Below are 26,998 nucleotides of genomic sequence, written 5' to 3'. Positions count from 1 at the left end.
CTTCCGGGGAACGCACGCTCTAAGGGCGGGCCTGCCAGGCGCTTCCGGTTTCCGGCCGCGGCGTGAGGGGCGGGGCGGGCGCTGTGGAGAGTCGGTTGGCTGGTGCGGGGCGTGCTCGGAGACGGTGGGAAAGTCGGTGAGCGGCGGGCTCGGGGCGGGAGGGCCGGGGCAGGGCCCGGGGGCCGTGGCCCGAGGCCCGAGCTCGTGGGCATCTCCGCGGCGCCCCGAGAGGGCAGGGCCGGGCCCGGAGAAATTGGGGCGGCGGCAGGTGGAACCGGCTGTGGGGGCGCGGGGGCGCGGGGGCGGCGGGAGCAGAGGCTCCCCTTTCCCCGCAGCCCCCCGGCGTGGGCCTCGGGCACAGTGCTGGGCCGCGTCGCGCACGGGGCTGGGGGTGACTGGGGCCGCTCCGCGGCTCCCCAGTTGAGTGGGCGCGTTGGCCCACGAGGACTACCAGGAGGACGCCTCTGGTTGCTGAGGCCTTCTTCTAGAACTTTCTTTGGACAGTTGCCTTGAGGTGCTCAGTTGAGGCTTGCCTTCGGTCTTGGCCCCGACTCCCGCCCTCGGGTAGTCCCACTGCCGGGCCTTGTTAACGAAAGTGTCTTGAGGCGCCCGGGGTTTGCCGTCTCCATCAGACGCAGAAGCGGCCGTGCAAAGGCCTTGAGCTCGGGAGGCCGCGCCGGGCCAGGGGTGCTGCGGGCGTCTGCGGCAGCTCTGCCTGCACCCGCGCTGCTCTTGCACACAGGGGCGCGGGCTCCGTCGAGCAGAGCGAGTGCGGCCCCCGCAGGCTGGCGCGACCCCTCTCCCAGTCGGCGAAGGTCGGCTAGGGCCTTTGGCCTGCGTTGTTGCTGAGCAGCAGCCGGGCCGGTTGTGCCGTGGCCGCGGGCGCTCTGACTGCGCTGCTCTCCCTCCGTGCCCCGGCAGGACAGAAGCTGCGGCGCTCTCCCCGCGGGCAGGCTGACAGCACGATGAGTCTGCAGTGGACCGCGGTGGCCACCTTCCTCTACGCAGAGGTCTTTGCTGTGCTGCTGCTGTGTATTCCCTTCATCTCCCCCAAAAGGTATGCTGGCGGGGGAGGGGCCTGTGCGCAAGGCCACCCTCACCCCTGGGAAGCAGGTGCAGCGGGTCTGAGTTGGGGGCAGCAGGGTGCTGTCACATACCCTGAAGGGAAGCCGAGTCATCACCCTGGTGTGTCCCAGTGGGCCCTGCTCTCCCAGCACCCCCCCATCGCCTGAGCCTCAGCATCAGCATCCCCCGAGGAACACATTGTGATTGAAATTAGAATCTTTCGGATAAGCCTAAACATCCACAATTTAAAAAAATTATTCTTCATTTAAAATTTGTGAATGGAAAGTGTTGTGGAGTTTCAGGATAAGCCACCCCCTGTGATGCTGGAACCATATGAGGGCTCATTTGGGTGTGGCTGTTCCACTTCTCTCCAGCTCCCTGCTAATGCTCTTAGGAAAGCACTGAAAGACGGCCCAAAGCCTTGGGTCCCTGCACCCACATGGGAGACCCTGTTGGAGTCCCCGCCCATTATGGTCCTTTGTGGAGAGAACTCTGCCTTTCAAATAGCTCTTGTAAAAAACGCACACACACGGGAAAGGCAGAGAGAGATAGGTTTTCTGTTACTGGCTTACTGCCCAGATGCCCACAGCAGTTGTGCCTGGGCCAGTCTGAAGCCAGGAACCTGGGAACTTAGCCAGGGTCTCTCGCACTGGTGCACGGGCCCAAGGTTAGAAGCAGGGAGCTGGATCAGAAGTGGAGCATGTGATATTCGAAGCCTAGTGTCCACATGGCAGCAGCTTAACCCACGGCTACCTGACGCTGGCTCCATGAGACAGGCATTCAGAATACTGCCAAGGCGGGTACAGTGACAGCCAGGCTGGCTCCCTGGAGAGCGTCCTGTCCATGGACAGGCACCTTCTTTTAAATGCACTCTAGAGTGGATGCTATGAATGGGGCTGTGGAGAAGAGCGCAGAGTGGACCTTGTGCGATGTATCCCGCACAGTGAGTGTGGTGTGCGCTCACCGCAGCCCCTGTCCTTGTCTGCTGCTTCACAGGTGGCAGAAGATTTTCAAGTCCCGCCTGGTAGAGTTGGCTGTGACCTATGGCAACACCTTCTTCGTGGTGCTCATTGGCATCCTCGTGCTGCTGCTCATTGGTGAGTGGGCTGTGGCCTCTGCCAAGCCACATGGTGCCAACTGGGACGGGAGGTGTCTTTTGGGCAAGAAGCTCCTTCCGCCTGTGAAAGAGGTGCTGCTGCCAGGGCTTGGGTGAGCGCGACTCCTCGAGTGGCGGGGGGAGGGGGTGGCAGCTGTCTTTATCTGCAGCCTCACATTTCTGAGCTTGGTCCTCTGAGTGTTCTGGAACCAAAGCAAAGAGGTGTTGACTGGCTCAGGGTCTTGGTCTAAGTACTGGTGTTTCCCAGTCATTTAAATTGTCTGAAAGAGGGTCTCCAACAAGGGGTCGAGCAGCTACGTAGAAGGAGCCTTTCGGAAAGGCCTTGTGTACCTGTGTGAAGGGAAGACTGGGCTACGTGGCAGCAGAGCCTGGGAACAAGTCCCAGAGCCATCCTGGGCTCGGCTAGATCTCTGCCCTTGCCCAGTTTTTCCACCTACCACCACCATAAGCGTCCATCTCTTTTCTACCACAGCTCAGCAGGCCAGGAAGAAACTTTCCAGCTCTGAGTACTTGACAGGCCATGGATTCGTTTTTTGTTTCTTTCGGATCTAGAAAGTGCTCAGAAGTTGTAGAGGGACATATGGCTGTAGCAGTGGGCTGCTGCTTAGCCTGGTTAAGAATCTGGAGAGAGCTGCAGAGCCCTCTACAAACAGAAGTGGCAGTGAACAGCAAAGCTGGTTAGTGAAAGGCAGTGGGTGCAGCTAGTGGAGTTACAGCCTGGCCCGGCCCTGCTGTTTGCTGGCAGAGGCTCAGGAGAGCAGTGGGCGGGAGGCTAGGGCCCACGTCTTGGGTAGAAGGCAGCTTGTGCTCGGTGGAGCCAGGATCCCCTAGCCCAGGCTGATGACCAGGGTAGGCCTTGCCATGCTGATTCCTCAATGCAGGTGGCATTGTAAGAAGACTTTTTAGTCTTCTGATTCTAAAAGTAGCATTGACTTATTTCTGAGAACTTGCAAATTGAACTGAGACAGTGAAAGTCCTACAGGCAGCCACCTGCTCTTCTCAGTGCTGACATCTCTGTTCTCTTGTTAGTGTGATTATATATGCAATGTACACAATGTTTGGGATGCCTTTTTTCTTTCTTTTTTTTTTTAATATCTAAGAGGCCCAGTTATGTGCACGTGTGCATGCGCACGCGCACACACACACAGAAAGGTAACAAGATCTTCCAGTTGATGGTTTACTCCACAAATGTCTGCAACAGCTGGAGCTGAGCTGTCTGAAACCAGGAGCTCCCTCCAGGTCTCCCATGTGGGTTCAAGGACCCAAGGACTTGTACCATCATCCCCTGCCTTCCCAGGTGCATCAGTAGGGAGCTAGACTAGAAGTGGAACAGCTAGAACGCAAATGCACACCCATATGGGATGTTGGCATTGCAGGTGACGCTTTAGTTTACTATGCCACACCATCTGCTGCTCTTTTGTTCTTAAGAGTGCTTATTCTCTGTTCCCCGGAGCACAATGACCCAGTGGCTAAATCCTCACCTTCCAAGTGCCAGGATCCCATGAGAGCTGGCTCATGTCTCAGCAGCCCCACTTCCCATCCAGCTCCCTGCCTGTGGCCTGGGAAAGCAGTCGAGGACGGCCCAAAGCCTTGGGACCCTGCACCCGTGCGGGAGACCCGGAAGAGCTCCTGGCTTCAGGTCGACTCACTCTGGCCATTGCAGCTGCTTGGGGAGTGAACCAGTGGATGGATCTTCCTCTATAGCTTTCTCTGTGTAAATCTGCCTTTCAAATAAACATAAGTAAATCTTAAAAAAGGAAAAAAAAGAGTGCATACTATTCTCTTGTGTAGCAGTGCCAGATCCTGTTGTGCTTGTACATCTCTGCATAGGCTTCCTTGGCATACATTCAGTAAGAAGGACTGCTGACCCTTAGGGGGTGAGATTTTACATTTTATAACAGGTGTGCTATTAATTTATATTCTTGTTGACAGTGAGACAGGAAAGGAAGGTAGATTTTTATTATGCAAAATCAGCTTGTACGGCCAAGCAGTCAGGGTGGGCGTTGAGTTGAGCCTGGTGGTCAAGATGGTTAGGATGGTGGGCATCCTGTGCCAGTGCCATTAGCTTCCCATTAGCCCGTGATGGAGACTGGGTTCTGCTCTGACCGTCAGCCCTGGCGTTGTTAGGGAGCTCTGTGGGGCACTGTCTGCTTCTCAGGTAAACAAAGGGCAGGAAAGACGCCACTCAGGGGCTCTGCATCTTCTGGTAGAGGGCCTGGTGTCAGATACTGATGCTTCAAGTTTTAGCTTGCTGCTGCTGCAGAATGCGGGAGGCAGAAGATGGCGCCTCAAGTACTTGGGTCCCTCACCTCCTCGGGGAGAGACCCGGATGGAGTTCTGGGCCTCTGGCCCAGCTTGCTTCTAGCATTTGGACAGGGAGCTAGTGATCAGAGGACCTCTATCTTTGTGTCTCCCTCTCCCACTTTTTGTCACCCTGTCTCTGCCTTTTAGATAAGTACTTTCTTAAAAACGTAAGTAAAGCCTAAGACCAGAGCTTAAGAACTAAACCTTTTGAAGTGATGATCTATGGTTCCTAAAGTTTTTGCTGAATGAGAGTTCATTCATATGTGCTTCATCTACGGATTCACTCTGCAGGTACCTGCAGTGGATGGGGCAAGGCATACATAGGCCAGGGAATGGGGATTCAGTGCTAGCCTCTCACGTGGAGGAGGGGACCCAGCTCTTTGGGCTGTCACACACAATAGACAGCTGAGGTTGAAGCCAGGTACGCTGTGGGCTGCAGCTGTCTTAACCAGTGTACTAGCTCAGGAGGTTGTTTCTTCAATAGATTGACAAAAACTGGCTCGGGCAGGTGTCCTGGTGCAGTGATTGGTGCTACCACGGGGACACCCACATTGCATTTCGGGGTGCCAGTTGGAATTCTGGTTATTCCACTTTCTGCCATTGCTTAAGTACTTGAGCTCCCTGTGGGAGAAATGAATAGAGTTTTAGCTCTTGGCTTCAACCTGGCCGAGCCTGGCTGTTGCAGGTATTTGGGGAGTGAGCCAGTAGGTGGAAGATCTTTCTTTCCCCTGCTTTCCCTCCCACCTCTCCTTTTCTCTCTCTTCTGTTCCTCTCCTCCATCATTCAGCCTTTTAAATAAGTTTTTTAAAAAGATTTATTAATTGTATTTGAAAGGCAGAATGACAGAGAGAGGGAGCGAGTTTACATCCAGCTGCAGCCGTTGCAGCTTGGCTGGTCTGAAGCTGGGAGCTTCCCTCCCCCCAGTCTTCCATGTACATGCGGGGGGCCAAGGTCCCGAAGCCATCTTCTGTTACCTTCCCAGACCGCTAGTAATGAGTTGCATTGGAAGTGGAGCAGCCAGGACATGAACCCACACCCATAAGGGGTGCCGGCACTGTGGACTGTGGTTTTACCAGCTATACCACAGTACCAGCCCCTCAAACTTTTATTTTAAAAATTGATAGACTTATTTGACAATAGGTTTAGGGAGAGAGAGATCTCCCATCTGCTGGTTCACTACCCGATGGCTGCAACAGCCAGGACTAGGCCAGACTGAAGCTAGCAGCTTGATCCAGTCTCCAGTGCGGGGACAGGGACCCAGGTATTGGGTCATCTTTTGCTACTTTCCGAGGTGCATTCACAAGAAATTGCATTGGAGATGGAGTAGCTGGGATTCGAACTAGTGCTCATGGGGTGCTGCCATCCCAAGCAGCAGCTTAACCTGCACCATGAGGCTGGCTCTTCTAATAAACTTTTTTTAAGGAAAACCCTCTTTCTCTCTTTAAAGATTTATTTTATTTTTATTGAAAAGTTAGATATGCAAAGAGGAGGAGAAAGAAAGGAAGATCTTCTGTCCGATGATTCACTCCCTAAGTGAGCGCAACGGCTGGTGCTGTGCTGATTCGAAGCCAGGAGCCAGGAACTTCCTTCAGGTCTCCCACGTGGGTGCGGGTCCCAAGGCTTTGGGCCGTCCTCCACTGCTTTCTCAGGCCACAAGCAGGGAGCTGGATGGGAAGCGGGACATGTTCAAGGCGAGGACTTTAGCTGCTAAGCCACTGTGCTGGGCCCAGAAAAATCCATCTCTTTATATACAGTTACAGTGATAGTTTTTTTTTTTAATTATAAATATTTATTTGAAAGAGATCTTCCAATCTTCCATCTGCTGGTTCACTCCCCAAGTGGCTACAGTAGCTGGAGTTGGACAGCTGTCGAGCCAGGAGACTCCTCTGGGTCTCATACATGGGTATCAGGGCCCCAACCCTCTGCCATCAGAGCTCAAATCATTGCCCAAGTGGTATGTCAGGGTCACAGGTAGTGCATGAAGCCCGGACCACTCACTCAGCAGTTGTGTGAGTTTGGGTTTGTATCCAGAACCATGCCTGGCCCTGCGAAGGTAGCAGACTTACTGTGGTCGTCGTACTGTAGCTTGAAGGTCATGGCCAAGAGAGTTACTGGAGATGATTTCCGAGACAGTGTGTACTGAAGAATGAGGATCAGGTTAATGTGATCTGAAGCAATTTTAAATTGGGCACACAGCATTTACAATGCTGGGGGTGATTATGTCTCGGCTTCTTTCCCTTCCCACAGCTCTGGCATGGTTGAACTTTCAATGAGCATGGATCCCTTTGACAACTAAAATAAGATGCTGTAGACAATGAAGCCTTTTGTAGAGCTTGGGAATTCGTGGCCCTGCCTCTAGCAGGCATGCTGTGGTCTTAGCTCCTAGCAGCTGTTGCCTCCAGCAAGGTGGTGCTGGGGACCAGGACAGGCAAGGGAGGCTGTGCTGTAGCACCACCGGTCCCCTCAGCATCTTGACCTCTAGAGCAGCTGGTGGTTTCAGTACAATGTATAGGGAGTTGATGTGGGAAAAGCTGGAGGAAAGACTGGGGAAGCCTTGGAGAGGATGATGGTGGCTCGGTGTGTGGGGGCGTGAGCTTGATGAGTCTCCCACCTGTCCTGGCCAGCCCGCTCTGGCCAGCGTGGCAGCTGAGCACTCGTGTCTCCTCTGCTCCACCGCAGATGCTGTGCGTGAGATTTACAAGTATGACGATGTGACGGAGAAGGTGAACCTGCAGAACAACCCTGGAGCGATGGAGCACTTCCACATGAAGCTTTTCCGGGCCCAGAGGAATCTCTACATTGCTGGCTTTTCCTTGCTGCTGTCCTTGTGAGTGTGCAAGGACCAGGGCCCATGAGGAGAGTTGGGGGTCTGGCTTCCTACTGTGCCTTTGACTATTTGACACTCAGAGGCCCTGGCTTATGCAAGGAGCCACACAGATGCTCTTTGACCTCCAAAGTCAGTGTGGAGAGTAGGAGGGGGCTAATTGGAATATCAAAAGACCCAAACATGCCACATGATGGCGTAGGGCAAGGTGATTACCATGTGAGCCTGTGCTCGCTTGTAGATTGTGGTGCACAGAGGTGATCCCTCTCTGGGAAAGAGCATCTTTAAGGTGCAGCTTATCAGGACTTGAGTGCATTGAGGCTTCTTGTGCCTCGATGCTGACTTCAGAGCACTGGGAGGGACTGGCACGGAAGGGCATGGATGAGCCCTGTCCCCGGGCCTTCCTTGGTGTAAACCTGAAATGGGGCACGGTATGCTCCACAGCAGCCGGAGTGATTTTGCTGATTTTGGCAAGACTGAATGCCTTGAGGGCCAGTGGGGTGGCTGGTTGGGTAAGACGAAATGAGCAAAGTGCCTGTTTGAGCCTTCTGCCCTGTTCAGAGTCTTCCATTTCACACAAGGGCTTGGCCAGGGTGCTCAGACTACGGCGGACAGAAGTGTTGGAAAGGTGCTTGGTGTGGCTTGGTGCTGAGAGCTCGGCTGACTTACTCCACTTGTCTTGCTCTAACAGAGTACTGGGCTGGCTAGCCTGTAAAGCACAGAAATGTATCGTATGTTATCTTGGAGGCTGCAGATTCCAAGGTCAAGGTGTGTGATGATGGCTGCTGTCTGCTCCCGAGATAGCTTATTGGTACAAGGGGTGGAAGGAAAGACACAAAAGGCCCCAAGCCCAGTTCCCTCCAGCCCTTTTCTAGTGCTCCGACACACTTAGCAGGACAGAGTCCTTGGGACCGACTCCTCTGAAGACCTCAGACCAAGGGGGCCTTGAGGCCGTCGCATCAGCTGGGCATGTGTGCTCCTAGGATGGGCCAGGACGCTCACTCCTTCCTGCTGTTGGCACCTGGAGACTGCGCACCTGCTGAGTCCTGCTTCCCAAGACCTGCAGTGTCCTGATGACCTTGGACTTTGGCTCCAGGTTGGAAAGGGTGGCAGGTGGGGCATACATACCTTTTCAAGGTAATGTGCTTGACCACAGATAGTATATTGTGCAGCTTCAACACCATCACAATTAGGAAAGTCAGCAAATGGAAAGCTTACAGCGGTCAGAGACACATACCCTGTAATTTTTACAATTTCAGGAAGCTTCAGAAGAGTACATTTTTGTGGTTTGAGACTGAAAGAGAAGTAAACCCAGAGCACAGAGTTTCACAAACAGGAATCTGAGTCTGACTGCAGATGAGAGCACAGAGAGGGAAGAGCAGGAGGCAGGAGTTGTGCTAGAGCAGCAGCTGCCATCTTCACAGGAGCTTTGGGAAGACACGGGGAGAAGGCAGTGCCCCGCTTCGTGAGTCTGTTCAGAGCACAGAAGGGCAGAAGGGCAAGGACAAAGGGAACCTGGTGGACAAGGGCATCCTAGACCGCCTGCTTATTTAAGTGGTGCAGTTTCCCCTTGCACATGAGAAGATCATGTCCAGAAATTTGAACTTGCCTACAGTTGGACTAGCTGATGGGGTCCTTGAGGAAGTGCCTAATGGGAGAGATGCTGGAAGGTTGCAGATGGGCAAGTGTCTCGATAGCCAAAGGGGGCAGCAGATCAGTGAGGGCATGACCACCATGGGAGGCCTTGACTTTGACCTCAAGCCATGCTCTGGAAAGGGTGGCTTGTGTGCTTTCAGAAAAAGAGAGGGGTCTCTGAAGAGTACCGAGAGTTTGCAGAGTTTTGATGTGTCTTTCTGTAGAGCAGAGGCTGTCATGGGCAGTGTGTTAGCTGTGCCGCTAACTCCCACGAGTGCTGGTGCTGGGGAACAGGTGCTGTTTCTGAGTGCGTGTGCAGACTCATGAGCGTGGGGAAGGCCGTGCTGAACCAGAACACGGGGACTTGTGCAAGCCAGTGCCCCTTGTTGCAGGCCTGAGTCTTGCAGGGTTGGACGTGGGCATGTCTGAGAGTGTTGTCTCCTTTTTCTTGTAGCAGTGGGATAACCAGAGTACCAGGCAAGTGTGTATGTACCTTGTACATTTCCATTTAGCTAAGCTGTCCCAGCTTCATTCAGCATAGTAACATTCCTACCCTGAAATCACTTTTAGTGTACAGTTGTGAGGGTTTTGGCAAGTGTAGAGCCGTTGGTCGGTGATGCTACGATAGTCAGGTTGCAGAAGTGTTTGCTGGAACTTTGCTAACTCAAGTGAGCTGGTCCAGAGTAGGCCATTGTCATTGACACATTCCTGCCACTCCGAAGGTGGCGCTCGGAGGCGGGAGGCCCGCAGTAAGCCTCGCCCATGATCCGGACAGCGGGCTATCCCAGTTACTGGTTCCTGTCCCTCTGGCAGGTGTGTGAGCTGTACCTAATTCACCTTTTTTTAAGTGCCTGATGTGCCACTATTATTATTTTTTAAATTTTACTTCTTTTTGTTATCATTTTCGATACAGTTCCATAGATCATGGGATTTCCATTATCTATCCCCTCCCCAATTCCCTGCCCCCTTACTGAGTCCCCTATACAACAGTATAGTTCTTCATACACAGTCATTGTCCATCATTGCGGGCATGGACAATGGCAGAGTCCAGCATCCTATTGTCATATAGTAAACAGTTGCATTGGGAGTCCATCTTTGTCTGGAAGTAGAGATGCATACTGCATTGGATCCTCACATCTGGATATGATAGTCTCCATCACACAGTTACTATACATCCTTTAAATGAAAAGCCACAATACAAAATCGGCAGCAGGAAGAAAAGTAGAAATTTATAATGCCATAAAGCTAAATAACATGCTACTAGATATGACAGTCTCCATTACACCGTTACTATACATCCCCTTAAATGAAAAGCCACGAAACAAAATAAACAACAGGAAGAAAAAAAGAAATTAACAACACCATGAGGTTAAATAACAATGCTACTGAATGACTAATGTGTTGCTGAAGAAATGAAAAAGAAAATCAAGAACCTTCTTGAAGAAAATGATGCTACTGCATGCTCTATGAGTCATTGAAGATCTTCCATTCATTGATTTACTCCCCAAGCAGCTGCACTGGCTAGGAGCCAGGAGCTTTTTCCAGGTCTCCCACGCAGGTGCAGGGTCCTAAGGCTTTGGTCATGCTCCACTGCTTTCCCAGGCCATAAGCAGGGAGCTGGATGGGAAGTGGAGCTGCCGGGATTAGAACCAGCACCCATGTGGGATCCCAGGGGATGCAAGACAAGGGCTTTAACTGCTAGGCTACCATGCTGGGCCCCCTGTTTTACTTTTAACTGGGTCAGACGAGGCTGTGGTGGGCTGCCTTCCTGCCCTGATTCTTCCAGCAGTCCTGCACGTTTCATGTCTTAGCTGTAGGGAGGGACATGGTGAGCTGTGCGTGCACTGCCCTCTCCTGGTTCCTTGCAGTCACCGCCACCTGGGCATGGGTAGCTTCTGTGTGAAGAAGGGAATGCTGACCGTAGGGGCTGGTGTGCATCCACTGTTTCTGGAATGCTCCTTGAATGTACACGCCTCCGTAGTGTACAGCTCAGGTCTTGCGGTGGTGCCGGTGGCCCTTGAGGAACCCTGTGGAGCTTCTCCTTTGGGGTGTGGTTCCCCAAGCTTTACAGCCATCTAACCCACGTGGAACCTGTAGGGAACACTTCACAAACACAAACCAGAGCCGTCTGCTCTACTGCTTCTTCCTGTTGAAAACGTAGAGCAGAGCCCCGTATCCAGCCGTCAGAGCGTGGGGACATGGCACTTGGCTCCTGTGGCTCTTCCCAGAGCTAGCTGCGGGTAGACTGGGGTGTTTCTTGACTTTCTCACTAGTGTTTCCACAGGTACATGTAACATGTTTCTTGCAAATGCTGTATTCTTCACTCTGATTTGACTAGCCTTTCTCAGCCAACCATATAACCTTGACAGTGCTGCTGAGCAACTCATTCTTTTTAATTTTTTAGAAATACATTTATGGGCCCAGCACGGTAGCCTAGCAGGTAAAGTCACCTCACACGTGCTGGGATCCCATATGGGCACTGGTTCTAATCTGGGAGGCCCTGCTTCCCATCCAGCTCCCTGCCTGTGGCCTGGGAAAGCAGTGGAGGACGGCCCAAAGCCTTGGGACCCTGCACCCGTGTGGGAGACCTGGAGGAGGAGCTCCTGGCTTCAGATTGGTGCAATTCTGGCTGTTGCGGCCATTGCGGAATAAATCAACCGATGGAAGATCTTCATCTCTGTCTCTGTATATCTGCCTTCCCAATAAAAAATAAGATAAATCTTTAAAAATAGTGAACATTTATTTTTATTGGAAAGACGGAGAAGGAGAGACAGAGAGAAATGTCTTCTGTCTACCAGACCACTCCCCAAGTGGCCACAGTAGCTGGAGCTGTGCCGATTTGAAAGCAGGAGCCTCTTCCAGGTCTCCCACGTGGGTGCAGGGTCCTAAGGCTTTGGGCCGTCCTCCACTGCTTTCCCAGGGCACAGGCAGGGAGCTGCATGGGGAGTGGGGCTGCAGGGACATAAACCAGCATCCATGTGGGATCCTAGCACATGCAAGGCGAGGACTTTACCCACTAGGCTAGCACACTAGGCCCTGAATAACTCATTCTTTTTTTTTTTTTTTAGATTTATTTTTATTATTTTTTTATTGGAAAGGCGGATATACAGAGAGGAAGATCTTCCGTCCGATGATTCACTCCCCAAGTGAGCGCAACAGGCCAATACTATGCCGATCCGAAGCCAGGAGCCTCTTCTGGGTCTCCCACGCGGGTGCAGGTCCCAAGGCTTTGGGCCGTCCTCCACTGCTTTCCCGGGCCACAGGCAGGGAGCTGGAAGGGAAGTGGGGCCTGCCGGGATAGAACTGGTGCCCATATGGGATCCCGGGCGTGCAAGGCGAGGACCTTAACCACTGCGCCACCACGCCGGGCCCCAGTAACTCATTCTTAATGGCTGTGTAATGCTGTCTTGGGAGAGTATGCTGCTTTAACCAGGGCTACCTGAATTGCTTTGAAGTTTCTGCTTTTCCAGTATTCTACTGCTGTGGTTTCTAGTCTGCCTTCTCCACATACTGTGTTCCTTTGTCCTGGTAGTCATGGAAATGAGTTGACCCCTGCTCTGCTGACCTCACTGCTCTCAGTGTGGCCCAAAGCAGTGGTCTCGGCAGCTGGATCCATCAGGAACACAGCCTGAAAGGGAGAGCTCGCATTATTGAGGTCCCTGGTCACCCTGCACATAGCAAAGCTCAAGCGACATTGCTCCGGCACGCTTCTTTGTCTGTAGCCCAGAGGTCTCTGGCTCTCGACTCTTCCAGGCTGCAGCGTGGGGTCACTGTCCAGCAGAGAAGTCAGTGAAGCTGGAGGATGCCCTTCTCCTCAGTCACCTGGCTTGTTGCTTTCAGACACCGTGGTGTGGCTGCCTTTTAGGTTTTCGAAGCACAACAGTCAACCCTAGATAAGTAATGAATTGGCTAATTCCGATGGGGAAATAATTTTCATTGTTCTGCAGTCTTTTAGAAATGCACCATCACGGGGCCCTGCACGGTGGCCTAGGGGCCAAAATCCTCACCTTGAACGTGCTGGGATCCCATATGGGTGCCGGTTCTAATCCCAGCAGCTCCACTTCCCATCCAGCTCCCTGTCTGTGTCCTGGGAAAGTAGTGGAGCATGACCAAAGCCTTGGGACCCTGCACCCATGTGGGAGACCTGGAAGAGGCTCTGGGTTCCTGGCTTTGAATCGGTGCAGCTTTGGTTGTTGCAGTCACTTGGGGAGTGAATCATCGGATGGAAGATCTTGTCTTTCCTCCTTTCTGTATATCTGACCAATAAAAATAAATAAACCTTTTTTAAAAGGGGAAAAGACGAGGCAGGTAGTGTGGTTAAGTAGCAGCGCACAGATGGCCCAGTCCTTCTGTAGAACACTCAATTGGAGGAAGGCAGGGGCCGGGGCATGCCATGGCACCCTCATGTATCCTGTGACAGGGGCCACACTTGGAAGGGCTGGTGGCCAAGGAGTCAGGGTGAGGCTTGCTGTGCTGCCAGCCATTATTGCCACGACGGCAGCTGTGGGGGCTGCAGCTGGACGACTCGCTCCTCGTGCTCAAGCATTTGCATGTATTTGAGAAACAGCTTAGAAGGGCACACTGCCCCATGGCCTCACTAGCGTGCCTGTTGCTGTGCTCTGGGGTTGCTTCAGGGTCAAATCATGTGGGCTTTTCTTTTTTAAGATTTATTTTGATTGGAAAGTCAGATATACAGAGGAGGACAGACAGAGAGCAGATCTTCTGTCTGCTGATTCACTCCCTAAGAGGCCACAATGACTGGAACTGTGCCAATCCAAAGCCAGGAACCCCGAGCCTCCCTGGGGTCTCCCACACAGGTGCAGGGTCCCAAGGCTTTGGTCATGCTCCACTGCTTTCCCAGGCCACAGGCAGGGAGCTGGGTGGGAAGTGGAGCTGCCGGGACTAGAACCAGTGCCCGTATGGGATCCCAGTGGATGCAAGGCAAGGAATTTAGACACTAGGCTACCGCTACCTCCCCAGGCCCAGCCTTGGTTATAGACTTTTCCGGAGTTTGCTGTGCATAGAAACTGCTACAACTTGATATACATTTTGTGTACCAGGCAATTGCTAAATGTTGATAGTTCTGTGAAGGAGAAAGTGAAGTCCAGAAAGATCTCTAACTTCCCAGAGCTGAGCATTGGGGACTGTGCTTTGTGGATTCTACGTGCCTCTGAAAACAGCACCAACCTTGAGCTGCCACATGATCACTGCGCTTCCTACTCAGTTGGCCACACATTTTTTTAAGGGCAGTTGATTTGTCTCCCCTCCATTTTTGTGTCTACACAGTTCTCCATGGCCTCAAGCATGTTACCCTGTTTTTCTGTGGAAAACTGTGGGAGATATCACTGGTCACTTTTCTTGCGTGCCTGTGCCAGGCCAGCTTGCTTCGGGCCTCCTGATCCTGTCTAGAGTGTCAGTGCCACTCCTGTGGTTTGTACACGTCACTGGGAGGCACTGACTCGGCTCCTACCCTTGAGCTGATTGCGGTAGACAGGGCCTGAAAGATGGCTTAGGAAAGAGTTTCCGAGGTGGCGGTGGCCTGTCCCAGTGGGAGAAAGCCAGGTGAGTGTTGTGGCTGTTCAGAGGTGGAGTCGGCGGCAGGGATGCTGCTCTGTGAGGAAATGGGATAGGGCACTGCCGGTGGGTAAGCAGGCCCCGGGAGACCCAGTCACAGCTTGTGCTGGTGGCCTGATCCGATCAAGGCAGTGCTGCAGCAGTGGGGCGGGCTCAGATCTTTGCTCTTGGTGTGACAGCACCATCAGCTGCTGCGGAGGGCCCTCAGGCTGGCCGGTGGGGGTTCCCACTGGAACCTGAGGTGCAAGCATAGCTTCTAGAGAGGTGAGATGAGGTGGGGCCAGCTGTGGCAGCAAGGAAAGGGCTCATTGTTGCCCACCAGAGGGATTGCTGGGGAAGACGGCCTGCCCCCACAGTGCCATTGGAAGGAAGATCGGAGCGACTTTGGTGGTAGGAGACAGCACCATGAGCGCGAGAGGCTGCGCAGTTGGAAAGGGGGTCCACAGTGTTGCTCCCTGTAGTGTATACAGCAGGCCAGGTGACCCTGGAGCACAGAGGGCTGACCTTTGGCCCTCTACTTTGTCCTCCGTCTCAGGAACTACACTGTGGGTCCCTTGGAGAGCCTCAGGCGGCACACGCTCTCTGCCCTGCTCGTGGCATCTGCCTGCTGTTCCAGCAGCACCTCTTCCTCTGGCCTCCGTACTAGAGCAGCCTGCATATTTGGCTGTGAGGTGTATACTGAGTGAATTGGTGAAGCATAGGGACCCTGGGCTCTTCTGCTTTAGACTGGCAGCTCTCGGTGCAGTGGGCTTGGCACACCCCCAGGACTGCTGGCACTTTTGCTGACTGGGCTGTTGTGGGTGGATGGTGACAGTGCCAGGTGGGTGTCGGTTAAATTTGACAGCCTGCCAGATGGGGCTCTTTCAATTGAAATCCCAGCCTTTTAGGTCTTGCTAGTTGAGAGCTCAAAGATGGTCATGTAATTGCTACTTGTTGTCTGGGAGTGGACTTGTCACTATAGGAAGGGCGCTTCCGTCAGTGAGGAGGGAGTCTGGGTGGCAGGTGGGGGGCTGTGTGAAGGACCCTGCACTGCACTGCTACTACAGTCTGCTACAGTGTCACCCAGTGGTTCAGGAGCACATGGCGCTTATCGGCCGGAGCCTGGAAGTTCCGTGCGGCTCTGAGGCTTTCCTTCATCCACAGGCCTCTGATTCTCCTCCTCTCCTGTCGCTGTATCTGTTGCTCTGTGATCTTGAGAAGCACTTCAGAGTCTATGTGCAGTGGCAAGCCCACTGGAACTGGCAGCTGGGCCGTGACTCCGGGCTGAGAAGTGGAGCTTGAGTCTTTCTTTGCATAGCACTGTTAGTAGCTATGTGTGTTTGTGTGTGTGTGTTGGGGGCGGGCCTTACCAGATCTAGACCAGTGATGCAAGACACGCTGCTCTGTCCCCACAGGGCTTTGGGTAGCATCTGCAGGCCTGCGTGGTGTTGCACCTGGGACGTGCTGTTCAACATCTGGGGACCCAGGACAGCACCTGCCCAACGCCCAAGATACTTTGGCTGCGAGCTTCGTAGTGGGCAGACATGCAGAGGGCAGACTTGGTGCTTTGCAGGCCCTGGGCTTGTTCAGAGGCCCTGAGTGCTGCCAGGAGGCATGTGTGGGGCTGTGGGCACGGCCCACCCTCTGGCACCAGGGCTGTCCAGCACCATGGGGTGGACACAGAAACACCAGAATTCCCAGCAGTGAGTTACCAGTTCTCCTGTGCTGCTGCCTGCTTGCTGCGTCCTAGGGCCTTGCCACTGCAGTACCCAAGGCCCTAAGGCTGTGGAGGAAGAGGCTCAAGCTGGGTAGGCTGGCTATGGCGACAGCCTTCAGTTAGGATGGAGGCTGGCTATGCCCTCAGCACTTGCAGCTCAGTTGGGGGAAGCTCCTCTTGCTAACTGCCAGGCTGCAGAGTCTGCCTGAGGCAGGGATGGTGCGCTTGGCTGCCTCCAAGATTGATTGATTGATTTGAAAGAGGGAAAGAGATCTTTCATCTGCTGCTTCATTTCTGAAATGACCACAACAGCCGGGGCTAGGAGGGCCAAAGCCAGGAGTTCAGAGCTACTTCTGGTTGTTCCAAGTGATACAGAGGCCCAAAACTTTGGGTCATCCTACGCTGCTTTTCCAAGCCATTAGCAGGATTTGAAGTGGAGTAGCTGGAACTTGAACCAGCGTCCATATGGGATGCTGGCGTGCCAGGTGGTGACTTAACCTGTTAGGCCACCACACTGGGCCTGAGGCTCTTGTTTTATCCAGATGCAGGGGCCTGTGTTGGCTGGCGACTGTGTCCTTTTGACCTAAGGCTGCAGTCCAGCCAGACCCTGTAGGGTAGCATGATGATCTGTTCTGCTGCTGGCTGGCACTCATGTGATGCCCCAACTTCTGCCAGAGGTGAGGCAGCACACGCCTGCCAGGAGGACAGCTGGGGCCAACCCCAGCCTAGACTCTACCTCCTGATAGGCTCTGGCTGGAGGGGCCTTAGGGCCCGTGGTGGCCTCGGGGGCAGGCTGACCTGACAGGCAGGCCTGGCTTTGGATCCCACGTCTCTTACTGACTAGCTGTGTGAACTCAGGTAAGTCACTTCCCATCTCTGGTCCTTTTGCCTCATTCATAGAGCAGGAATGATGATCCGGTAGTTTGTGTGTCATTCTCAGACCTACGCTGCCACAGAAGCATGGGGTTTGTCGCTCCTCACTGGTAGTGACAGCAGTTTCCGGGCTCTGTTTCATGTCCTAGACTTATGGGCACTTGTGGCTGCACTGGTTTTTAGCCTCTCCCATCAGACTTGCCTGTTCACCTTCTTCAGTGAGCTGCAGAGCAGGGTGCATGGGCCACGAATTGGGATAAAGCCTGGAGAAGTGGACTGGCAGCCCACACCCCTACTTGAGCTTTGGGTGGCTCGTGGCTGCTTGGTTTTTTATCTTCTGTCACTAGACTGTCCGGGGTCTAGGTTATTTTGATGCAAATGCCAGATACCACATTTATAGGCAAGGTGATATGTTCGTTTATCACTTTATAAAAAGGGCTTTAAAAAAATTTTTTTAAAGCTTTGTTTAGGGCCCGGCGTGATGGCGCAGTGGTTAAGGTCCTCACCTTGCACGCCCGGGATCCCATATGGGCGCCGGTTCTAATCCTGGCAGTCCCGCTTCCCTTCCAGCTTCCTGCCTGTGGCCTGGGAAAGCAGTGGAGGACGGCCCAAGGCTTTGGGACCCTGCATCCATGTGGGAGACCCGGAAGAGGCTCCTGGCTTCAGATCGGCATAGCATCGGCTGTTGCGCTCACTTGGGGAGTGAATCATCGGACGGAAGATCTTCCTCTCTGTCTCTCCTGTATATCCGCCTTTCCAATAAAAATAAAATAAATCTTAAAAAAAAAAAAAAGAAGTTGCCCACCACACTTGACTTTAAAAAAAAAAAAAGCTTTGTTTATTCGAAAGGTAGAGTTACAGAGAGAGATTTTCCATTCGCTGTTCACTGCCCAAGTGATTGTAATAGGCCTGAGGCTAGTTGAAGCCAGGAGCTTCTTCAGGGTCTCCCATGTGGGTGCAGGGTCCCAAGGACTTGGGGCGTCCTCTGCTGCTTTCCCAGGTCACTGGCAGGGAGCTGGGTGGGAAGTAGAACAGTTGGGACATTGATCATTGCTAACATGAGATGCTGGCTTAGCCACTGTGCCACAATGTTAGCCCCAGATAGGGACTTTAAAACAATTGTCAGTATGCCAGCTTCATAGCTACAGGAAATTGGAAATGATTCCTTAACAACATAAAACCTCAACTGATTGTTCACATGGCTTTGACTGCCTTGCAGTTTGTTTGCATTGGCTTGGAAGGAGTTGTCGGACCCTGTGGGCTCATTACCGCTTACAGCCACACAGTGTGTTTAGGTCTGTTGTCTTTGTCTTTCTCCCGACCTCTGGCTGCCACCCTTCTCCAATGGCCAAAAAATTAGCATGGCACCTCTGGTCTGAATATTAGGAGAAGCCCTTTTAAGAGTGCTGTTAAGGGCTAGTGCTGCGGCATAGGAAGTTAAGCGAGTACCTCTGGCTCCAACATCCCATATGGGCGCTGGTTCAAGTCCTGGCCTCTCCACTTCCCTTCCAGCTCCCTGCCTGTGGCCTGGGAAAGCAGTCGAGGACGGCCCAAAGCCTTGGGACCCTGCACCCACGTGGGAGACCTGGAAGCGGCTCCTGGCTCCTGGCTGCATCCTGGCCTTGTCCAGGTCATTGCAACCATTTGGGGAGTGAATCAGTGGATGGAAGACCTTTCTTTCTCACTCTGTAACTCTCTCTTCAAAATACATATTTAAACTTGGAAAAAAAAAAAAGAGTTGTGTTAAATTCTAGATTCCTCTCCTTAAGCTCTGGAACATGCTGCTGCACCTTTTGTGGGCTATGAAGGGTCTGTCGTCATGAAGGGTTCCCCACAGGTGCCCCCGAAAGGACTGAGATTAATCAGAATTAGCCCTCAGGGTGCTCTCGTTGACACTAAAGCAGAGGCTGGGTGAGCTCTTTCCAGGCAGGATGCTCATGAAACAAGGACTCATCTTCCATGACCTTGGAAACGCTGACATCCTAGGAGGGCCTCTTTCTTCGAAGGGCCCTGGGAGGCCCAGCTGGAAGAGGGTGGGACCAGGGGCTGCCTTTGCGGCAGATGCCTTGTGACAGAAACCTTGTGACCATATCTGTCCCAGTGTTTTCCCAGAGCCTAGGAGCACTGAGTCACAGTGAAGCAGCTGCTCTTGTGACCCGCCCTGAGGTCTTGTAAACTTCCTGGTCTTCCCTGCTTCTCCAGTTTAGCAGCCTCGTTGCTGCTGGGACCCCAGGCTCTTTGGGTTGCAGCTTTTCTACTACAGCAGAGGCTGTGCTGTCGTGCTGTCTTTGCTTGAAGCCTTACTTGGGCATCATCTGCCAGCGTTGAGTGCCTTCGTTTTGTCTTCTGACTGCTTGGGCAATGCGCTCCCGGGATCACTGGCCCAGCAGCTGGGCTGCCCTGGGCTTATGTGGACCATGGTCAGCAGGTGGCGCTGTGTCACCAGTGTCCCCTTGCCAGAGGCAGAGGCGTGTGCTTGTGGGATATTGACTGCAGGAGGACATTGCTCTCCTGAAGTCTATGGTTCCTGGCCAAGTGGGCATGGTCACCCATAGGACATTTTAGTCAAGACTTGCTCTTTTCTCACTTCATGGTAAACCCTTGTTTTCCTGCTTCTCTTTGCTGACATGGAGAGGCAGGATTGGGGAACAACATATCCACGTCTTGCCGCACTTGATATGCTTGGCCCTGTCTTACTGGTGTCTGTGGAGAGTCTGTTTTCTTCTGCTCTCCCATGTTTACTCAACCTTTTATAAAAGCATGATCACCCTGCTCACCATCCAAGAATATCTTACCCAAAAAGCCAAGTAGAGCTCAGGTATTTTTGGGTAACATTTGTCTGCCAAGGACACATCTGGATTGTATTAAGCTTGGTTTACTGGCTTTTCCGTCTTCTGCTGCACGCATTTTACCTGGACCCTGGGCCATTCTGTCCCTGAGTCCCCTACACCTTTAACTAAAGAAATCCTTTGGCTTTTAGTTTGTTACTTGTGGTCCTTGGACAAATAGCTAGGAGCAATTATGCGGGATACCTGGGAGGTATCTTGGGGTGACGGAACTTACAAATCTGGAGCTTGCTCCGGGTTAGTATATCACATGCTGTCCTTTTGGGCCTGGCAGCCAGCACAGAGTCACACAGGGGACCTCGAGTTGTGTGGCAGCGGTAAGGTATTTCCGAAGGTCAGCCCCTAGGCTGAGCAGCAGCTCTGGCTAGCAGGGTCTGCCTGCCTGTGCTGCTGGGTCCCTGAGGGAGCAAGCTGAGGTGGCAAAGGGCTCTGCCTTCCACGCGCTCTCGGATCTGTGAGTCGTTTTTCCCATGTACCTGCTCAGTTTTGGCCACAGCCACGAGCCCAGCTGGGTCATCACCTCAGGGCTGACATGACGCCTTCTCCCCGCAGTCTTGTTTCCTCTGTTGCTAAACTGATCAGCCCCAAGTCTGCTCAGGCCCCTTCAGTGCCAGGCAGCCGGGGGAACACCACAGTAGCAAGGGGGTGCGTGCTCAGGCCTGACCTGCAACCACAAGTGTGTCCACATGCCTTTCGGGGCATGCCTGTCGGCCGGGAGAGCATGAGCTCACCCATGAGGCCCTTTGTGGGGCACCAGCTCTCGAGATCTGGAGGTGGGAGGCACAGTGCACGTGGAGAGGACAGTGCGCAGGTGCTGCTGCAGGGGCATGCTCCTGGTAGGGCCGGGGGAGAGGGCCAGTGGTGAGGGTTGGGGAGGAGACACTGCGAGTTGGCGGTAGAATGCAAATGGTGTGTGTGAGAGGGCTGGCACGGTGAGACTTCATCCATGGGCCATGCGGGAACTGATGCCTAGTAGGTTGATGTTGCAAACCCTTTTAGGGATGAGATAAGCCAGAATACAGAGGGAGCTTCAGAAGTCTGTGTGTGAGGGGGAACGGCGTGGTGGTGGCTGGAGGCTCAGGCAAGGCAGGCCCAGGCTGGAGAGAGATGGGTGTGAACATGGCGCTCCAAGGAAGGAGGCTGGCGGGGTGGGGGGAGGGAGCTTGGAGGCTCCAGGCAGGGGTGTGGGAGCAGTTTCCAGAATTGTCTTTGGCACACCTACAATGTGGAGAATGTGAAGGTGAAGTGTCAGGACTGGTACGGGGAGGTGTCCGCCATGAAGGTGAGCACAGTGCCCTGGGGGGCCTGGCTGAGGGAGATCCTCCCTGCTAGTTGGCAGCCGAAGGCGAACTGTGGCTGAGCAGACGCTGTGCAGGTCTACTGCCAGGGCCCATGTGTACACGCAGGCCTGTCTCGGAAGTGCTACTTCTTGATAGCTGGGAAAAGCCTTGGCTGCTGAAGAGAGTTGGGCCCTTGCCGCTGGCACTGCTGCCAGTGACTTGTTTGTGTTCACTATCTCCCTGGGCTGGCCTCCCTGGTAACTGGGCTGTGACCACAGCCATTCACCCAGCCCAACCTGCTGGGCTAGGGATGGAACCCTGCATCGCGCCCTCCTCCTCGGTGTTCGCTTGCTGCATGTTTACTGCCAGGTAGCACATGTGCCCCACCCCTGTTTCCAGCCTCTTCCGCAGCATCCCAGGAGCTGTGAATGGGGGGTTGGGGCTTAGTCACACTTGTCTCTTTCTAAGCTTCTCCAGTGACTTCCGGCTGTGAGTCAGGCTCACTGCTTCACTCTGTCTCCACCTGCAGGGCTCCAGCCCAGTGGGGGGCAGGCTGGTGGGCAGCCGGGGGCTGAGGCAGGGAAACCTGAGCCCTGGGCCACGAGGTCCTGGTCGCTAATTTTAGAGAGCACATGTCACTGGAAACTCTGCTCTGCAGCCAGGAAGCCTCCAGGGGCCCCGGGAGCCTCCCTGTTTGGGAGCCAGTGGGTGGCTCCTGCCTTGGGGGCGTTTGTGGCCTGAGTGGGCATTCCTGAAAGGGTTCTGTCTCTGGCTGGGAAGGCTCAGCTGGCCGCAGCTCCTTGCTCTGTGGAAGCAAGCAGAGCCTCCCAGGGTCTGGCAGAGGATATGAGAGGTTGGGAGCAGCTGCCATGCTGCTGCTCTTTTTGGAGCCAGAACTTCATGTGCATGAGACACCCTGGAGAAAGCAGTTCATGATGGGATAGTTGCATGTAGTTTGCCCTAGGTCAGTGTTGTTGGGCTTGAGTGTCTACAGGCAGTACTGTGCATCCCTTCTCTGAGAACAAAGCTCACCTCACAGCCCATAGGTGGACTGAACGAGTTGCTTAGGGATCAGCATCTGCCACCTGTTTGCCACTCAGCTGCCTCCAAAAGATGCTGGGTGCCCATGGCCTTCAAGTTTGGGTACTGATGTTATGCAACAGATGCACTCTGGCACGTTCCTGCTTCTAAGGAGAGAAGTGAAGCCAGGCCCTGGGGATGAGGCCTGCTGGTTTATAAGGAAGCATGGTGGAACATTTGTGGAGTCCCAGGGACCCAAGTTGTAAGTCCAGCTGTGTCTGTTTCTGGCTCTTTAACCTAGGCTGGCTGCTTCACATTGCCGAGCCTCTGTTGCATCCTGGATTGGGTAGGCACTGCGATAGTGATTGGCTTGCAGGGTAGACAGGTGTGGGGATTTGGCCTGGCAGGTTGGGGGCTGCTACAGTTACTGTGTGGAGGCCAGCGTGGCCTCACCGTGAGGAAGAGTGCCAGCGATTCTGTGGTACAGACCTGGAACGTGCTGGTAGTCCTGGGACTGACTACTGTAGCCAGGCACTACCCTGGGTGCCCCTCGGCTCCTGCTTCCAGCAGCACCACCCTTTGGTCACCTCCCAGAGCCAAGGGTGGCTGCTTTGGAATGGTGGTGGCAGGCAGCTCCCGGGCTCCACCCTTCCCTCTTTACTGGCCAGGGCCAGGTTGGCAGCTTCTTGCTAGCTGCTGGCAATTCAAGAGGGCAGGTCCAGGCTGGAGGCAGGCTGGGGTGGGGAGCATCCAAGAGAAGTTGCCTGCCAGCTCTTGCGTTCTTTTTCTCCCTTCGCCCTTCTTTTGTAAATAATTGCAGCCTGCTTAGACGCCTGGTGACTCTGATCTCCCAGCAGGCCACTCTGCTGGCCTCCAATGAAGCCTTTAAAAAGCAAGCAGAGAGCGCCAGTGAGGCGGCCAAGAAATACATGGAGGAGAATGAGCAGCTGAAGAAGGTGAGTGCTGCCTGCCCAGCCTGCTGAGAGATGCCCTGGGCACTGTGTTTTGAGGCCACTGTGTTGCACCAGGAAACGTGTGAACTGTTAGGGAGGTGGGTGTGTAGAAGGGTCAGGCTGTCAACCCTGCTCCTCTGGCTTACAGAGCCCTGCTGGAGAGGGGGCAGCAGTTGCTTCCCTCTGCTCATGGCAGCCTCCCGATCTGCCCTCGGGGGCCTCCCTCAGCGCTGGGCAGAAGGCAGGGCCAGATGTTGGCCTCTCCAACAAGGCCTGTCAGAGAAGCCGAGGCAGGAGCCAAGCTTGTGAGTAGAGGCATAGAGGGGTGGGAGTGCATGGGCGAGAGTGAACTTGGGCTCCTGGCTGCAGGGAGCTGCTAGGGACTGGATGAGGAAGGAGTAGAAGCGACGAGTCACTAGTGGGGGACTTGTGGAGATGTCCCAATGATGGCACGTGGAGGATTGGTACAGTGGCACACGCCAGAGCTGCTAGCTCTGCTGGTGAGGAAAAAGGCCAGGCAGGGGGCCAGCGCAGGCACGGTGTGTGGTCTGGGAGCAGTGGCAGGTGGCCCTGCTGGCTCTTCTTTTTCCTCGGCAGGTAGCTATGCCCCAGCCTTTTTTTTCCAAAGGGACAAGTACCCCAGGGAGCTGAGGCTCTGGGGTGGGGGGGTGGTGAGACTGGAGACCCTCCCTCCCTCCCTCCCCAGCAACCCAGGCCTTCGCACTTTTCCCAGGGAGCTGCTGTGGACAGAGGCAAGTTGGATGTTGGTGACGCTGAGATGAAGCTGGAGGAAGAGAACAGGAGCTTGAAGGCTGACCTGAAGAAACTGAAGGCTGACCTGGCCAGCACCAAGCAGAGTGAGGCTTCTCCCAGCATGTCTGCTGCCCGCATGAGCTGAGAGCTGACTTCAGACACCCACATGGCAGCCCATAGCTCCACTCCCAGCAGGGCCTAGGAGGGGCTGGGCAGCTGCTGGCACAGTTGTATTCAGGAGTGCTAAAAACACTGGCTATCCAGCATGCCTGGAAACTGAGGCCCAGAGGACTGTCGGCATTCTGGAAGGGAATTTGTGATTTGTTCTCTTTTTCTTTTAACTCAGAGCTGGCTCTGCATTGGGTGGCCTTTTCTTCCTGTTCCCCAAACTGTGTGCAAGCGTTTTTACCTGGCACCGTTTGGCATTAGCTGCTTTGGCGCTCTGCCAGGTGTCATCACCAGGAAACGTCCTTCGAGGGTGGCATTTTCTGTATCTTGTGCTCCCATCCTCCTGAAGGTCGCCCCTTGCCAAGAGCTGCCGGGATTTCCTCCAGGGAAGGTACCAAGGTGGGCCAGGCTGGGGAGCTTGGCTTTGTTTTGTTTTGTTTTGTTTCCAGTTTGTAAAGCAGGATTTATTTAGGAGAAAAGAGCTCCTGCCATGGTGGCGGGAGGGGGCTCTAGGTGTCCTGAGGAAAAGCCCCAGAGCGCCAAGGAAGGACAGCAAAAAAGCAGAGTTAATGGTTGAGAAGATGTCCTTCGTGCACCACCTCAGGGGAGTTACTCAAAGGACAGAATCCTTCACAGTGGCATCTGGTTTCCGGTGAAACCTCAGAAGGGTGGGACTGCCTAACTTCTCCTCCCGTTCTAATGAGAAGCTGATCACTCAGGCACTGTCTCTTTGACAGTGGCCCAGAGATGGGAGTAGATGGGTCACGTCTTATTTTTGTTACAGTTCTGAGGTGGTGAATTCTGCCCCTCTGTCCTTTAAGGAAAGAGGGTACCCTTGGGAGAAATGTGCTCTTGGGAAGTTAAGACTAGTGGAAGAAATACAGTTTTTATATTAAAAAATAATAACTTCACCAGGGACCAGAAAGCCTAACTGCCTGCTATCCTAACTTATCACACACAGGGAGCTCTGTTTTCTTCTTGAAAGATTGATTGATTTCAAAGGCAGAGTGACAGAAAGGGGAGGAGAAGGAGTGAGATAAGGAAACATGGATCTTCGAGTCAGTGGTTCGTCCCTAAGTGACTGCAACAGCAGGGGCTGGGCCAGGCCGAAGCCAGGAGCCAGCGACTCCGTCTGGGTCTCCCATGTGGGTGGCAGATAGCCCAAACATTTGAAACAACTTCTGTTGCTTTCCCAAGTGTCTTAGCAAGGAGCTGGGCGAGAAGAGGGGTAGCTGGGACTCAAAGCTGTGCTATGATAGGTAATGTAGGTGTCAGAAATGGTGACATAAGCCACTGTGCACCACCACAGTCTGATTGCCGTCATCCCTCTGCTCTGGGCTGCTGTGTGGCTGAGGACCTTGATCCAGACAGCCACTCTCACGCACAGCTGCATTTGAGACCGATTCTCTTAACAGGTAGATTTGTCTTCCATAACCCCAGCCGTCATCTTGTTCCCTCTTTGTGCCTGTATCCTTTCCAGAGCTAGAGAAAGCCGAGAATGAGGCCCTGGCCATGCGGAAGCAGTCTGAGGGCCTCACCAAGGAGTACGACCGCCTGCTAGATGAGCACGCCAAGCTGCAGGTCAGTGCCCCACCTGCAGGGACTCCACACTTAGCTCGCTGAATCTGCAGGGGACCTGATGCTTCTGATGCAGGCCTTTAGGCCAGTCTGGGCAGGGAGAGGAACTTGCCAGGCAGGCGGGCTGGCTGGCAGGGGAAACGTGGCCTGGCAGTGGATGAGGGGCATGGCGAAGTGAACCTTTGCAGTAGGCTGGCTCGCTGTACTCTTGAGCCTTCCCACCACATGCTCGGTCCCTTCGAGAACAGCTGTGCAGCTGAAGTGCTGGCACCTTCTTTCCCAGAGGGCGTGGAAATGGGGAAGGGCGGCAGGGCATAGAGCTCAGACACGAGGGCTACTCACTTGGCAGGCACTCTCTCTCCCCTCGGACCTGCTGCCCCAGGCCTGTTCTGTGCAGGCTCGCATGCTTTTCACATTGGGTGTGAGGGGTCCTGAGCCCTCTGCATGGGGTGTGCTCCATGGGAGGCCGGGGCTGGCTTGCAGGGGACCTGTGCAAGATGAACAGACTTGGAAGAGACTTGAACGCCCAGGCTGTCATGGGCATGAGGGAGCTGGGGGAAATGTGCCCAAGAGGTGTTGCTTCTGGGTTGGTCTGGCTGCCCCGACAGAATGCCAGCGGAGGCCTTCAGCTGTCCCCCCTGGCTGGGGCCCAGTCCCCCAGGGACGTCCTGGCCACTCTCCCTTGGCTGACGTTCACCTTGTGGACTTCTCTGCAGTGCGAAGAGTTGCTGCCATTCATTCTGACCCTGGCCAGCCTTGGTGCTGCTAAGGGTGGGGCCTCTGCTTACCCGCAAGCCTGTCATTTTGGGGCACAGGGAGCCGATTGCAGCTCTGGAGGGTGAGGCAAGCAGGTGCAGGGTGGCAATGCGCCCTGCCAACCTGCTGCTTGGGATTTGTATCCCTTTCCAGGCCTTGGTAGATGGTTCGACGGACAAGAAGGAGGAGTGAGCGGTTCCCGCCTCCCCTGCCTCTAGCTGCTTCCACCTGGCACATGCCTGCTGCTTCCTGGGAGCCCGGCCTCTGCTCTGGGACTTCAGTTCACGCCATTCCGTTCCCCATCCCCTTCCACAGCTTGTTGCTCGTCATTGGCCCTGTCCGTGCTCTCCCAGCACACCCCGAGAGCCAGTCACCACCCTTTCTGACCAAGTTTGCTGTCGTGCTGCCCATAGAGCGGGGAGGGCCGGTGTGGCCCAGCCTGTGGCCGCCCTTGCTTCCTGCTGGTCTGAGCCCCCTTCGGTGTGGCTTGCAAGAGGTTGGCGAAGCCAGTGAGCTGCTTTCGTCTTGGCAATAAAGGTTCTTACTATGATGATGA

General features: G+C 54.1%; 1 protein-coding gene across 1 annotated transcript; it reads left to right on the top strand.

The window, feature by feature from the left end:
* The first annotated feature begins 46 nt into the window (after positions 1-46).
* BCAP31 (B cell receptor associated protein 31) lies at positions 47-26,998 on the top strand. Its single transcript, XM_040974582.1, has 8 exons — positions 47-136; positions 922-1,057; positions 2,062-2,162; positions 7,166-7,313; positions 23,055-23,190; positions 23,921-24,044; positions 25,589-25,689; positions 26,596-26,998. Exons 2-8 carry the CDS (start codon positions 966-968, stop codon positions 26,632-26,634), a joined length of 741 nt encoding a protein of 246 aa, XP_040830516.1. The 5' UTR covers positions 47-136; positions 922-965; the 3' UTR covers positions 26,635-26,998.

The sequence above is a fragment of the Ochotona curzoniae genome, unplaced genomic scaffold (genome assembly GCF_017591425.1).
Source record: "Ochotona curzoniae isolate NIBS_2020 unplaced genomic scaffold, NIBS_Ocur_1.0 contig_2469, whole genome shotgun sequence".
In the NCBI taxonomy this organism is placed as follows: domain Eukaryota; kingdom Metazoa; phylum Chordata; class Mammalia; order Lagomorpha; family Ochotonidae; genus Ochotona; species Ochotona curzoniae.
The sequence above is the reverse complement of the archived record's forward strand: the minus strand, read 5'-3'. Positions and strand labels throughout refer to the sequence as shown.

Excerpts from the sequence above, each read along its gene's own strand:
- BCAP31 (XM_040974582.1), top strand. The coding sequence starts at position 966 with ATGAGTCTGCAGTGGACCGCGGTGGCCACCTTCCTCTACGCAGAGGTC. Across the intron at positions 1,058-2,061 it reads CCCTTCATCTCCCCCAAAAG|GTGGCAGAAGATTTTCAAGT; the intron begins GTATGCTGGCGG and ends GCTGCTTCACAG. Across the intron at positions 24,045-25,588 it reads CCTGGCCAGCACCAAGCAGA|AGCTAGAGAAAGCCGAGAAT; the intron begins GTGAGGCTTCTC and ends TATCCTTTCCAG.